At 39.6% G+C, this 14,780-nt stretch overlaps 1 protein-coding gene across 3 annotated transcripts in view; it reads right to left on the reverse strand.

The window, feature by feature from the left end:
* phkb (phosphorylase kinase, beta) overlaps positions 1-14,780 on the reverse strand; it is a 96,598-nt gene that overhangs the window by 78,340 nt on the left and 3,478 nt on the right. For all 3 annotated transcript variants that reach the window (XM_030719353.1, XM_030719336.1, XM_030719345.1), the window contains one exon: positions 1,308-1,446. In XM_030719353.1, the coding sequence (XP_030575213.1) occupies positions 1,308-1,446 (139 nt within the window). The remainder of the gene's footprint in view (positions 1-1,307; positions 1,447-14,780) is intronic.

The raw sequence follows: 14,780 nt of genomic DNA on the forward strand, positions 1-14,780 counted from the left end.
GCCCTGCCGCCAGCCAGTGCAGGGGGCTGGCCGCTGGGGGGGGACTGGCTTCTCATCGCCTTGGGTTCCCTGGAGCCCTTGCTCCTCGACTGGGGGGGCTCTGTCTGAGACCACCCTCTCGCGTCTGCTGGGGTGGGTGTGCGGTTGTCTTTGGACTGAGTAGCCAGGGGTCTTCCTGGCTCTTGGTGGGCTGCTGTTGGCCTGGGTTTCCGGAGGCTTTCCCTACCTGCCTCTAGCTTCTGATGGGTGGAGCTGCAGCGTTTTGCCCTCATTGGTAAGTACGTTCCATGACACAGACACAAACATGACACAGACACAAACACCCACTCAATCACAACTCAACAAAATTTTTGGTGTGCGTAACATGCTTTGTTAGTTTTGTTTTTCACACACAAATTTATTTTTGCAAGTATTGATAGTATTTTTTTATATGTTAAAGTGATGAAGTATCTGATTAATAGACTTGTGCTCTTTCTTTTTTTTTTCTTCTCTCCTTTTTTGCTCCCTTTCTCTCTCCCTTTTTCTTTTCTTTATTTTCCTTTTCTTCAGCCTGTCAGCTCTGGCTGTTACATTGTATATGAAAAAATAACTCAGATAAATAAAATAAAGGGTTAAAACATCAACAAGAAGAGCCTATTGAGAACCTATAGAGCTCATCTTGAAATAGCAAATATGTTTGGCACAACAACGCATTCAGATCACAGTTCTGCTTGCAAGATCTACCAGACATGACAGGCTTTAAAAAAAAAAAAAAAAAAAAAAAAAGAAAATGGATGGATGTAATACAGATGGTGAGCTACCGAATAAATAAAAATGTCCAGTCCATGGAAGGAAACTAGTTGAAATGTTGATAGCAAGCTTGACAACTAGCAGTTATACATACTTTTTTTTTAATCTAGGAATTTTTAAGGATGCAGCAAGGATGCATGTCCAGATTGCAGCAGCTGATCTAAAAAAATTTGAAGGAGTATGTGAACTTATTACTACAACTGGGCTAGATTTTAGCAAACCAAGCCAAACCCATTATCTAAGATTGTCTTGAATGTGCACCCATACCCACACCCACACCCCAGTCCTTTTCTTACCAGCTTTTGTCAAGGCTATGGAGCTTTTGTGTGAGTTTTGTAACAGTACTAGGGATAATGAGCGCTCTTTATCAGACAGCAAAACCAACAAGTTACCAGCTTCATAAGTCCATGCAAGTTGCAGAAAGAGACAATTGTTTACTTACCAAAAAATAAAACCAAACAAACACACAAACATATCTCTCAGTTTATTGTGCATGTGTGTGCATTTTTCATACTAACCTATATGCCATTGCCAAGGCCCAGGCACCAGCAGCACAGTACAGGGAGTCCCGGACCTTTGCCTCTTTGCAGGTAGAGCATGTTTTTACTGGGAAAAGCCCAGTGGTAGGACTCTGGTAGTTCAGAATGGTTGCCTTGACTAGAAAGAGACAGAAAAGCAAAAGAGAGAGAGAGACGGCAGAAGTGGTGACTTAACAGTTCTTACAAAACTGGAAATGTTATCACCTGCTCACAGCTCAGAAACACCAGTGAAGAAAGCACCAGTTATCTCGGCTGAGGAGGATTCTCCTGCAGCCCTTTGTTACAAAATATCAAAAGCATTTGTTCTAACTGATGAATTAGGTGGCAAATTAGAATCAGTCCAAGTGAGAGAAAACACCACAGTGTGAATTTAAAAAGTAAGGCTACGTTCAAAGACAGCACAATAAACACATCAGGTGGATTCACAGGCAAACTCTGGAAAATGAGTATCAGATGAGAGCGAGCGCTGTGTGCCCCACAGCTTCAGTGTCAGGGGAGGGAGAGCAGCAGACCTCACAGCTCCAGTTAGATGGGGAGCCCAGAGTTCCCCCTGGACAGTATAAATAACTGCAACAATCTAAGCAGAGTGGGCAGGTAGGCTTTTTACAACTGATAAAGAAATTATGCACTCATGAGCAATCATTGTTGTGGATAACCAGCACATTAACACTGACTGTGACACGTATTCATGTGTTGTGCTGTTAACAAGCTCCAACAGTTTGAAAGAGTGTGAATACAGTTCTCAATAATCGGTGTCCAGTGTTCTGCAGCGGGCTGAGAAACTTTGCTGAAGTTTGGAAATCATAATTTTCCTCACTAAGATGTAAGGAAAAGGGAATCTTCAGGGTTAACACCCCCCCGTCCATTTGCCATTAACAAAATAACACAAATGACTTTAAAATTGCTTTTTTAGTAGCTTGTAGCACATTTACACATGATCTTCGTTTCTGAAGAGTGGACATATATTTAACAAGGTCTGGAGCAGGGTTTCACCTGTCTATGGCTGACCTGTAACACTCCTCAGGCTGTGCAGCTGTTCTCACAGCATCATCCATTTCTCCAGATCTGTTTGTTGGCAAATTCAGGCTGAATTCATTCAAGCTAAATTAGATGGTCTTAAATTGCATTTTGAAGAAGGTTGGAGAAGGATATTTGACATGCATTATCTCCTTCTCTGATCAAAGTAAACTAATAAACTTACTTGGTCCTCTTTCAGTTCTAGTCAGTGTGACAGCAGATGGCTGCCTGGCAACAGTTTAGAAAAGTAACCAATCCTGGAGGAATATGACGTTAACCATTGATGTTATTATTATTTTTGCTGCACAAGGTGACAAGAGGCAGTTTATGCTGATGTTAATGTTTTGTTGACTCTGCCACTGAGCACGCTGACTTGCTCAAGCCTAAAGACCTTACAGATGTAACCATGTTCTCTATGAGGGCAAGGAAACACGGCTCTCACTTCCTGTTATTGGGGGTATAAATTACTGGTAAAATATTCATTTTCAGTGGAGTAAAATTCAACACTGCCTGAGTAAGTTGTATTCTTGTATTATTGGTGTTCTATAACCTCAAAATACTCTCAGAGACACGTTAGCATCCTCGCATATTCCTACAGCAATTGGAAACCATACCACTTCATGACCTGTAGTGTTTTTGCAACCACATTAGCATCGAGATGAGATGTGGCTGCACCCACATTAGCATCTCGATGCTAATGTGGGTGCAGAATGAGGGGGAAAAAAAATTTATTCCAGGAAATTCCCTCATGAATTGTACATTTTTGCCTCAAACAAAAACATTTAACACAACATATTGTTTTCTGAAAGTTAACCAAAATAAAACTACACATGCTAACGCCTCATCAGTATGAGACTTTACCCTGCAACCACAGAAGTTGCCATTTCTGTCCTTATAAAAAAAAAAAAGCCACGGCTGCAGCTGCCACAGTATCAAATCAATGCTTGACTAAAACATTTATTCCTCCCTGAAACTCAGAATTGTTTTAAAAAATGCTCCATCGGCCCTGAAACATGATGAGCTCTTCTAGTTTTAACTGTAGCAACTGAAAAAGCAGTCCTGAATTTCATTTTGAGTTTCTCCACAATGTAAATCTGCCTAAATCAGCAAAACAAATTATTTCTATATACAACACATGTGGTTTTTATTATTCATTCACCAGCTCTGCTGTTACTGCTCCAGTCTCTTTGTCATACCCATAATCACAAAGAGCAGATCAGAATCCCAGTTATGGTACACACAAAAAAATAAAGGTACATTTTTGTACCCAAAAGGTACTTTTATCAGGAAAGTTCCCTCTAAGTACAGAGATGGACCCTTGGGGTGATTTACTGTGGACCATCAGACGTACAAAATCACTGGTCAGGGCAAATGGTACAAAAGTGTACCAGTAGAAGTCAGTGTTGGGTGGGGTGTTTCCTCCCAGATGACAAAAAAGGCGCCAGAAATGTAAAATGGCGGACTCTCCGGTTTTATGCAGCCTGTCCACCGAAGAACTTATTCAAAAAATATCTAAAGCTGGAATAAAAATGAATGAAGACGAGGCAAGAAGATTCAGTGGTAAGTAATCTGACCTATTCATGTTCATGGTCTAACTCAGTCTCCATTCATTTAAAATTTCAGACTAACATGCTAACAGTACCTAGCATGTTATGTGCACAGGGCATTACCCAACTTCTCTGCAATTTCAGAATATTAGTATTTTAGTGAAGTACTATCACAAGAGCTAAGTAATTCCATCTTTTTTTGTTTAACTACTTTGTTTGGGGCTTGTATTAGCTGTGGGGTCTCTTTTAAAGCTCCCTTCAGCTCAGCTACACCATCTATCCTAAAAAAAAAAAAAAATCAGCGAAATTTACTTGAACTAGAAGCTGCATTTCTAGCTTTTGTTATTTTGGTTAGATTTGAATTACTAGCTGCCTTTAACAATAATAATTGACAATGTGTTTGTCTATTCTACAGTGTATTGATGAGGTTGACAGAATTCACCCTTCAACATCTGCCATCTGTCAAGACGGCTTTGCTGGTGTCTTGCCAAATGTACTTAAGCTTGCACAGGGAAAGTCTGTGCTGGCAAAACAGCACTATGACACAAGAAAAGATGCCCTGGCTGAAGATCTACCAGGTAGTCACAATCATCTTGCTAATAAATGTGAAAGTAGATCTGCTGTAGTTACGCTGTGTATGATTTTTTTTTCTTTTTTTGCATTTGAGGAATCGACTTAAGGGCTGGACTCATCCTCCTGCCATCCATCTTCAGAGAAAAGGTTAAACACTACATCACTTTGGGAAAGGTAGGCATCTGAACTGTAGTAAGATCTTGTTCAAATAAGTGAAGAGGAAAGAAAAATGACTCGAGTAAGGAATTATTTTTACTATATTGATATTTTGATCACCATTTAACATATTTAAAGTTGTATTACTTAATATTTTAAACTTGTAACTTAACACTAAGATTTTTAAATTATTTTACATAAATTAATTGGAACAATGTCTTTTGCTGCTTGGTTATTTATTTATTTTTTATTTTTTTCTTAATTTATATAGAAAGATGCTGCTACACCCTATCCAACCATTCAACTGGTGGATAATAAGTGGAAGACGGTGATGACCAGTGCCGGGCCCAGTCTGGTGAAAGTAGAGTAGATGTTATGTCACTGCACGAGCCTAAGTGAAGCCTTTATAACAGCCTTCAGTATATATTTTGTTTTCAACATTACATTCTTCTGTCTTCTGTTCAGTTCTTGTTTTAAACTGAATGAACTGATGTTAAATTATACATTTTGATAAATAAAGAATATTTTTGTGAATCTAAGGGTTTGTTTTTGTCTCTCAAAGGTACCATTAGCCATGTCGCTCCAGCTGTACCTCATTGGGTACATAATTTGTACCTCTGTAATGGGTACAGTATTGTACCTGTACATAAAGGCACTTATTTGTCACCAGAGGTACAGAAATGTTCTTCTAAAGGTACAGACAATAAGGTGCAAAATTGTTCCTAGATTTAGAGGTACAATGTTGTACTCCACTAGGGTACAGCTGGAGCGACAAAGCCTTCGTACCTTTTTAGGTCCATTCTCGTCCCTCTATTTCTTAGTGTGTACACGTGGCCGAGATTTCTTCATTTCTGTTCCAGTAAGATGTAAGATTTCTCTTGTTTTCCTGACACTGATCTAAATTTTCCTCCAGTGTTACCATGAGATTCACATTTCAGATCCAAAAAATTGGTAGAGACATTTATGCCCCCCCCCCCGGGTGAATTTGAATAACTTTAATCAACTTCTGACATTTAATTTGTGTAATCAGATCTGAGGTTTTACTCATCCACTGATTTATGCCCAAACACCTGCATAACCACTGAGCCTGAAACCCATTGTAACTGTGAGCATTCAGCATTTAGCTCAGACCACTGTGCACAGTACAGTCTAACAGAGCTGCTCTCAGTGCTGTAGACTTTTAGTCTTATTAATAATTTAGATGTTTACGCAGCTTTTCTCCTTCCTTTTTTTTTTTAACGTGGAGTCCTTCAAAACTGCAAAACCAGAATTAAATGTCTGACACTTGAATGCTGATTTTAAATTAAAACCTTTTTTTTCTCCAATTAGAAACTGTCTGAAACTCATTTTCACAAGACGTGCAGACATATGGGATAAAAACCAGGCTTCCCGAGTGATAACTATATATTGTTATACATAAAAAACACATAATCAACTAAATTTAATCCAGTAGTAAAAAAATGTTTGACCTTAATCAGCAAAACTTACTCTGATGTTGGTATAAGAGAAGGATTCCCTTGAACCCCTAACCTACAGCTCCAGCATCGGCTAGTGAGAAGGGAAAGTACTCCCTTCTATTAATTATTTTGGCGTCACCAGAGAGACTGGGATGCTCTACAGTAGGTAATGACCAGGGTCATTTCATAAGAAAAAAAAAAAAAGGATATTTTTGAGCCGGAGTCGTGACTGTGAAAGCCTGCCTGCACTAAATGGATCAGCAAAGATAAACTAGGATGGTTCGAGTTCATGATCAGCGTCAGTTATTGAGGACTGAACAACGGTTCAAAGATCTTTATACAAAAACAGATCGTAGCCCTCCAATAATATATGCTGAAATATTGCATACTCAAACAGAAGGGCTCCGGGAGAGTAATTTATGTCTCACGCACACACACACACGCACATGCACGCACACGCCCACACACCTCTCCTGCAGAGGTCCCCTCACTGATGACTAATCTGTCTGGAGGGATCACTTCATTTTTCATCAGAACATTATACCGGTGCAAATGAAGGGGACATCCATTCTGCACTGTCGTTTGTTACAGAGAGAGATGGACAGGAAGGAGAGCGATATCAGGAAAGATGGAAGGAGGCAGAGATGAAGGAAAATGAGATCAAGAATAGACGCGTCTGTGTAAAAGAGAAAAAAGAAAATTTCTATGTATATATGAATAAAAAAAAATAAGTGATGGATATTGAAAGAGAGACGAAGGGGGAATGCCATCTGTGTGTGCATGTATTTGTATTCAGTCAACTGAAAGTGGAAGTCACATTGGCAGTCAGATAAAGAGGCTAATGGGGTGAATTAGCATTAAGCAGAAGGACACTCGGGGGGTGCAGTGTTTTGCCAAGGCCGATGCTGTATGTAACAATTTTAAAGAAAGCGATCCGAATGTATAACAAAATTTAACGGGCTACTTCTTCGCCTCTGCTCCACCCCTCCATCAAGTTTGACGACTAAGCCAAGCAGTTTAGCACAAGAGGTGACATCACGCGTTCTGAGAAGATGCACATTTGTGCAAAAGTCTGAAAAATAGAAGCCTACTGCTAGTTCCAATACAACAGGATGCTTATTTTATGATTTATGGACCTGTTAAGACTAAAACAGACAACAAGTAATGCACGCTTCAGAGCGGGGTTACCTTGCAACTAACGACTATTTTGATAGTCGATTTGTCACCGACTATTGAAACGATCAGTCAACTAATCGGATTATGAATCACATAATTATGAAATGGCACTTATTTAGCTCTAAGCTTTTATATTTTGCATAAGGTTATTTAAAATGTGGTAGTAAACACATACTTCATTCAAAATTTTTAATCAGGTTTGCTCTGATAGAACTTTAATGGTCCATTTTTCCAACCATTAAAAAAAAAAAAACATTTTTTTAGATATTATATATAATATATATTATATATAATATATATATATATATATATATATATATATATTATATATAATATATATAATAGTATATTATAGATAATACTATATATATATATATATATATATATTATATATATATATATAATATATTATATATAATATATATTATATATATATATATTATATATATAATATATATATATATATTATATATATATATATATATATATATATATATATATATATATATATATATATATATATATATATATATATATATATATATATATATATATATATATATATATATATATATGAGTACTTTTTCGTCCCTGTAAACAAAGTTGGCACACTTTCACCAGTATCCCCCATCACTAAACGTGCTGCAGAATCCGGTGTTGTGCCAAAAAGTGATCGTCTGCCCGAAAGTGATTGCCAGAAAATGATTGCCCATATTTAAACTGTTGTAAATGACTTGCTGACCTATAATCTGTGAAAAATATGTCAAACATATCTCTCGTGAATGATATTAAGTAATTTTGAGTAAGAAACAACATTTCTGTCACAAGGTAGAAGCTGCAATCAGTTTTTGGCAGCGACTTTTATATATTCTTTATTTATCAGGGTAAAAACTGTGATTAGCCAGATTTTTAAAGAGATATGTGGCCAAGAGGGCAGCAGAAATCAGAACAAATATGACATTACACTCTATAAAGTTATTTTAAGTGACCAAAGAGGACTGGATATATTATAATGTATGTGCAATAATGCAGAGTCGTAAACATACTTGAATAACAGGTAATTTCTTCATTTTATATCTAAGCCTTTCATAAATCCTATGGACTACACTCTATTCACCAATATGAGCAAAGACATTACACATAAAAGCACATAGAAACATCAAAAATCACTTTCTGGCAGATGATCACTTTTTGGCACAACACCGGAACTGGAATTCTACGTCATCACTTAACAACCGGATTGTGCATGTGTGAAGCTCGCCAGAGATACACGGACAGGAAGATGTCTCACTACGTTAAAAAAAAAAAGTCAACAGTAATAATAAACGACTATTATCAACAATTAAATTCGTCGTCAACTATTTTTATTGTCGATTATTGTCGACAATGTCGACTAATCGTTGCAGCCCTACTTGCAACAAATCACTACCCTATGAATGTGCACAGTCATCGGTTTTCCTGTCACATTCATACTCCTCACTCACTGCATCTGGCTTCAAAAACTTCAAAAGCTCCAAGACAGCGAGAGCCAAAAATGCCAAATCAGGTCTCAGCTAAAAAAACAGAACTTCATGGGTGACGGCACAAATACAGCTTTGCTCCTTTCCCTGCTTTTTGGCCTCATAAACTCTGCGTTTAAGTACAAAACAATGTCTTTATAATATGTTTGGTAAAGAAGCCACTTCAGCTGCAACAAACACTCACAGCAACAATCATGAAGTCAAACAGGACACAGTGAGTTGAGGTGCTTTGCTATCGCTCAATCTGAAGCTGCAGAGGTCTCGAGTTTCATCTCGTGACAAACAGTGTGGTGGAAGTTATCATCAGACGCAGAGCGTAAACAAGAGAGTGCTTCAGTCTCAAGCTGCAAGTTTCTCTGGATGCAAATCAACTGTTGTTGGGAGTTTTCTGCCTAGCCATCTATCAAACTAATGTCCCACTAAATCAGCAGCTAATGTCTCAGACGCACACAGTCTGCTCTTTTACAATGGGCCATTTCACCGCACCGACAGTGTGGAGAAAATGAGAGAAGATGATGAGAAAGGAAAAAAAAAACAGAAGAGGAAAAAATGAGAGGGAAGATAGAGGAAGTCAGATGGTATCCGAATAATTCCACAGCATATGCTACAAGAAAAATATACAAACTGTGTATATTCATCATTCATACAGCCTTAACAATAAGTCCTCTGCTCCTGCTGACGCTGGGATAATGCTTCCTGCAATTCAACATCTGTGACACGAGTTAGAGACACAAACCCACGAAAACCTACTCGCCTCTAAATGCTGACGGAGTAGCCACAGCCAACTACACCTGGAATGCTCTGTTTCTGCATAATCATGAACTAAATGAGGTTTTAGAAGAAGAAGTTTTTGGAGAGTGAGATAGGAAGGGCAGATTGATACTGTATCAATCTAATATCTGCATAGATCAGCCAAAAAGATACATCTTTTGTCCTGTCACTTCTTTCTCCCGATAGGCTGGAAGCTGGTTACATGTCGATGTGGAAGAGTACTGAAAGAAAACAGCCATTTCAGGTACTGTTGTCTCTGATAGTGATTGGTTTTTGAGAAATTAAGTCCCTGAAATGATAAAAACGACGGGCTGGTGTGAAACTGCATGAAATGAGGCAGATGAGGAGGACTGATAATTTAAAATAAAATAGAAAAATCAAGATATTGGATAGTAAAACTATTTAAATTTGTAGTCAGAGTGAAGACAAAATAGCTTACATGTTTGCAGCAAACATACAATGACTGTAATAATCATTTAAAGAAGAAGAAGAAGAAGCCTTTTCTCCATTCTGTAATCAGTGTGAGCCAGAAGGCAGACTGATAGTAGCCATACCTTCTGCCTCCTGTTTTATCAGGAAAGGGCTGAATCAGTGGAGTGTGTTCTCATTGCCACATAAACAAGAAAGCAGAGAGCAGTTAGACTAAAAAAAAATAAGTGGGAGAAAGAGAGAGGGAGGGATGATGGAGTGATGAACTCTGAGAGATGGAGGTAAACCTTCCCTGGTATCCTTTTCTTGATAACAGGAAAACAAGCCCCCAATCACAACAGCAGCATAAGCTTAATACTGCTGCCTTTGACTGAGGTAGGGGCGGCAACAAAGCAACAAACAAAGAGCAGGAAGGAAAAATGTAACTGGTTTGTTTGTCATTGTCACCCCAGCCTCACCCCTCTCCACCCCTTTTCCTCCCTGAAACTGAAAGAAAGCAGGTATATTGGCAAGCAGGTCTGGGTACAGGCGATAACAATGTTGGCTTTGTTCCCTGCTAGAATTGGACAAGCGCTTCCAATCGCCCCCCCAAACACAACAATTAAAAAAGCTCAATGTTCAGCGCTGCGTTTTCGACATACTGCTATCTGGCGGTGGCTTTTCTCTGTAAATCTATGAGGTCTCAAAAGAAGCTGATGCTGGAGGCGCTACTGCCTTAGCTGATAGCAGCAAATCGGTTCCAGCTGAGTGCTACACCTGTTGCACGCTAAGCTCCGTTTATTGTCTTCAGTCGTTTCCCAAACACACACATAAGCATGTAGGCCTAATGAAAAGCCACCAACAGCACATTAGTGTACACACGAACCCCGCCACAGGAGCACAAACACACACACACAAGCTGCCCCCCCCAGTTTTTCATCAGGGCTGACCAATGGGCTGTGTCATATCTGCCACGAGTGTGTTCAAGTGAGAAAATGGTGCATCCAGCCTTTAACAGATGCTTTCACACAAGACACACTAACAATCAACACCTGGTTTAGAGGCAGTTCCCTCTCCTTTTCCCTGTGTTTAAACTGCAGAATGAACTGAGGAGACACACAAAAATACATTAGCTTACTTCAAAATCTGCAGTTTATAAAGTCTTAAGTAAATCCAGTGCCTGAGCTAAATCCTCACCCAAAGCTGTGATTTGTAAATGTTCTCGTTTAAGCCTATTTTTCTTCGCCTTTTAACTTTATTACTTAGCATACGCTACGTGATATTATGAATATAAAAGACAGCTATATCATATTACCTTGTATTTGGAAAATGCTATGCAACACCTGGGCAAACAGAGAAATGTTTGCTGAGCTACCTTTACACTATGTGCCTCCAGTCAGCACCAACCTGTCGCCAGCATCTGATCCCCTTCCACATGCCTCCACAGCTCTGAGCTCGTCTGTGAGTGACTCGACTTAATTTAGATTCATCCAACAACTTGTTTGGAGTCATCAGCTGTGCAACTGTTTAATATCAAGAAATCGGTTGCAGCCAGTCCAGTCGACGCAGGCTGGAGCAAACAAGAGGCAGCAGATTAAACCAATGAAGTCGAGGCTGTGCAGCTGCAAATAATGCACAAAAGGTTTTGGGAGATTTGTGGGCGAGGCTGGAACTACAGAAGAAGAATGGCTGACTATTAGACCTTTCAATCACGCCTGGATGCACCTTAGTGGAGGAGCTCTTCTGTGTATGATTACAGTAATGATGCAAGCTACACAAATCCATTAGGGAAGCTATTCAAAAAACTTAAAATATGACTTAAGACCAGGGGGAAAGGCACTGGTTTGCAGCCTTTGACCAGACCTGGCATCGTAAGTGTGCACATGAACTTTATTGAGCACAATAAAAAGATCCCACTGGACAAAGAAAAAGATTTTTAAGGGACATTAAGTAAAAATTTACTTCTCCCACTGACAGCAGCGCTGAAGAACCACTTGAGAAATAGTGCAAATTCTCTAGATTCCAGTCTGAATATATGAAGGATGCACTTGAACAAGCCCAACTGCCAGAGACTCCACGCTTATAAGCTACAGGCCCCAAAGAATCCACTGCTAATGTCCTGGTGCCAGACGCGACAGCTCGCCACGATGAGTCAAGAGCCGTTTTGGCAGCACAAAGCAGGCCTACACAATATAAGGCAGGTGGGTTTAATATACAGACTTATCAGTGTATATATTTCATTAAAGTTTAATACTGTCTTCTGGCATTTGATGATGCCCTTATTTTTAGGAGAGGCTTCCACTACAAAAATAGTGCAGGAAATCCTGCAGCCTAGTTTTTGCTTTTTTGCCAAATTACAGGTGAAAAGGAAATAAAAATGCTAATGTAGGTCACTTTTTTTTTTTTTTGTTCATGGTCACTGACAGAAGAAGTCCACAATTTCTGTATTTTCAGTAATCCCTTAAAAGTCGTGGGCAGTGGAGCACCAGCATGTTTTACAGAACATCAGTATTTCTGCATCAACACAGAAAATCTGGGCACAGCCAGCCAAAAGTGTCTGGTTGGATTCTGCAGACACAATAACAGAATAAAAATAAGAATACGCCGACTGTGAGCACATCTGCATTTGCCTGCTGTACGTTAGTTTTTTGTTATTTGGAAAAGAGCAAGTAAGAAAAGTCCAGTCCCCACCCCCCCGCCCCCCCAACAGTGGCAGCATCAGCACTGATCCTTGGGGACAGCATCCTGAGCTGTATTACCAGAATCCAATAGTCTCACACAGCCAGAGGCAACACACGATGCTGCCTCCTGCACCCAGCTCTTTCTGCTCAGATGACGCAGTGTGTTTGGCTCTCTGGCTCTACTTGTATTGATTTTACTGTAAAATAAAAAGAAAGGTGAATCCAGTTTGTCACGAGCAGGCAAAAAACAAACATAAAGAGTCAATTTTCTGTAGCTTTATATTTTGCTTAGATAACTACAATATATAACCTGACAAGATAACAATGACAAAATGCCACCTTATTACTTGTTTTTTCCCCACTGTGCCCACACTCTCATTAAGGTCTCCACACTGCTTATAGTGGTGTGGACACAGAGCTCGATCACAGCAGACATTTTGACGCACGTTCGGTTTATGAGATTAATAACAGTCGCATTCAGTCTAGCTGTTGCAGCGCCTCAGCTCTGCTATAGCGTACAGAGGCTCACGAGTATATTTACAGGTACATCTAAGTGGAACAGAACCAGCATTAATGCTATCAGTCACACCTCTGCATTTTATTAAATAAGCCAAAACCTCTGTGAGGAAAAAGGTTACAGTGTCACATCTGATTGTAATTTGCTGTTTAACCTTCTGCAAGCTTATTGGCTCCATCACACGTTAATGAAGCCGATAAAAAGTCAAATCTTAAGTGTTACAGAACGGCAGACCTGCTTACATACAAACAGGTGATCTGAATGAGTTCTGAAACTGAGGATGCTAAAGCTGTGCGACATTATTTTGGGGTGGGGGGGTGGGGGGGTGGCTGGCAGCCTCAGCGCTGCACTAACAGCTGCAGGTAATTCTGTAATCAGCACTAATGCATATTTATCTCTCCTGCAGAGAGGCCGGTGCCTCCTTATTGATTACACATTCTAGAATTATCACCTGGACTGAGCTGCACCGGCTATCCATAACCAAATCTGTGTGTCGGTAACTCGTGGTTACTTTTATACTAACGAGACAAGCATTTGGAAACGTAGCCATAACTGTGAGTATATGTTCACCATATTGGGATCTTCGCTGTTAACAGCTCTGACCTCCTAACCTTGAACTTGAACAACCTTTCACCAATAAATGGAGGGTGCGCAAACACACACACGCACAGGCACACACACACACACACACACACACGGCATGATTTCCCCCGCTGGCTTGCGCATTATGTTCCAGGTCTGAGTACGTTTCACTTGTTCTCTTTTGTTCTGTAAATTTTACCCCATTACTTCGTCTTTTCTTTATTCTGAACTTAAAGGCCTTTCAACTCTTCTCTCTCTCTCATGCACACACATGCTTTTGAAGACAGGCGCTCTCGCAGAGCACAATGAGGTTCATGATTTTATGTATTTTGTGGCTGTTATTTGAAAGCACAGAGAGTCACAGTCCTCTCACATGCCTTATAGATTTGTGAATAATTTAACAGTGATTTTCAGTTGAGCTTCACAGAGACAGATGTCTTTGAGGAAGCACTGGATTTCTGTTGTTTTTTTTAAAATCATACCAGATGTGTATCATGCCCAGGTCCCCCTCCCCGAGCAGACCAGTCAAACGAACTGGATGTTGGAGGTGAAAAGTACTCGAGCACAGTATAATCTAACAGGCTACGGTATATTATCACAGAATAACACTAAAAAAAACTGCACTGAGGGCTTTTCTCATAATGAGTATTTTTACTTTTGCTGCTATAATTACATTTTGATGCCAACACCTCCTCTCAGCTCAGTCCAGTATTGAGATTTCCTAATTCGGGACATTTACAGTATTTTCAAACTGCTTTTACTTAAATAAAAGATTTGAACACTTCCCACTCAGCGGCTCAGTGCACGCTCTGGTAAACGCTCTTGCATCTCTAACATCCGTGAACTCCCGTGCCTGGTTTTTATCCTGCCAGCTGAGAACAATCTCTCTCCAAACAATAATGTATGTCTGCAAGATGTAATCACTATACCCAAGGCTGCAATTTAAGAATATTGGCAATGACAAAACAAATGCAGCCTTTTCAGTCGCATACAATAGCTCAGCACTGTTGCCAGTGGGCCGCATGGTTAAAGAGAGGAAAGGCTATC

This window comes from Archocentrus centrarchus, chromosome 3 (genome assembly GCF_007364275.1).
Source record: "Archocentrus centrarchus isolate MPI-CPG fArcCen1 chromosome 3, fArcCen1, whole genome shotgun sequence".
In the NCBI taxonomy this organism is placed as follows: domain Eukaryota; kingdom Metazoa; phylum Chordata; class Actinopteri; order Cichliformes; family Cichlidae; genus Archocentrus; species Archocentrus centrarchus.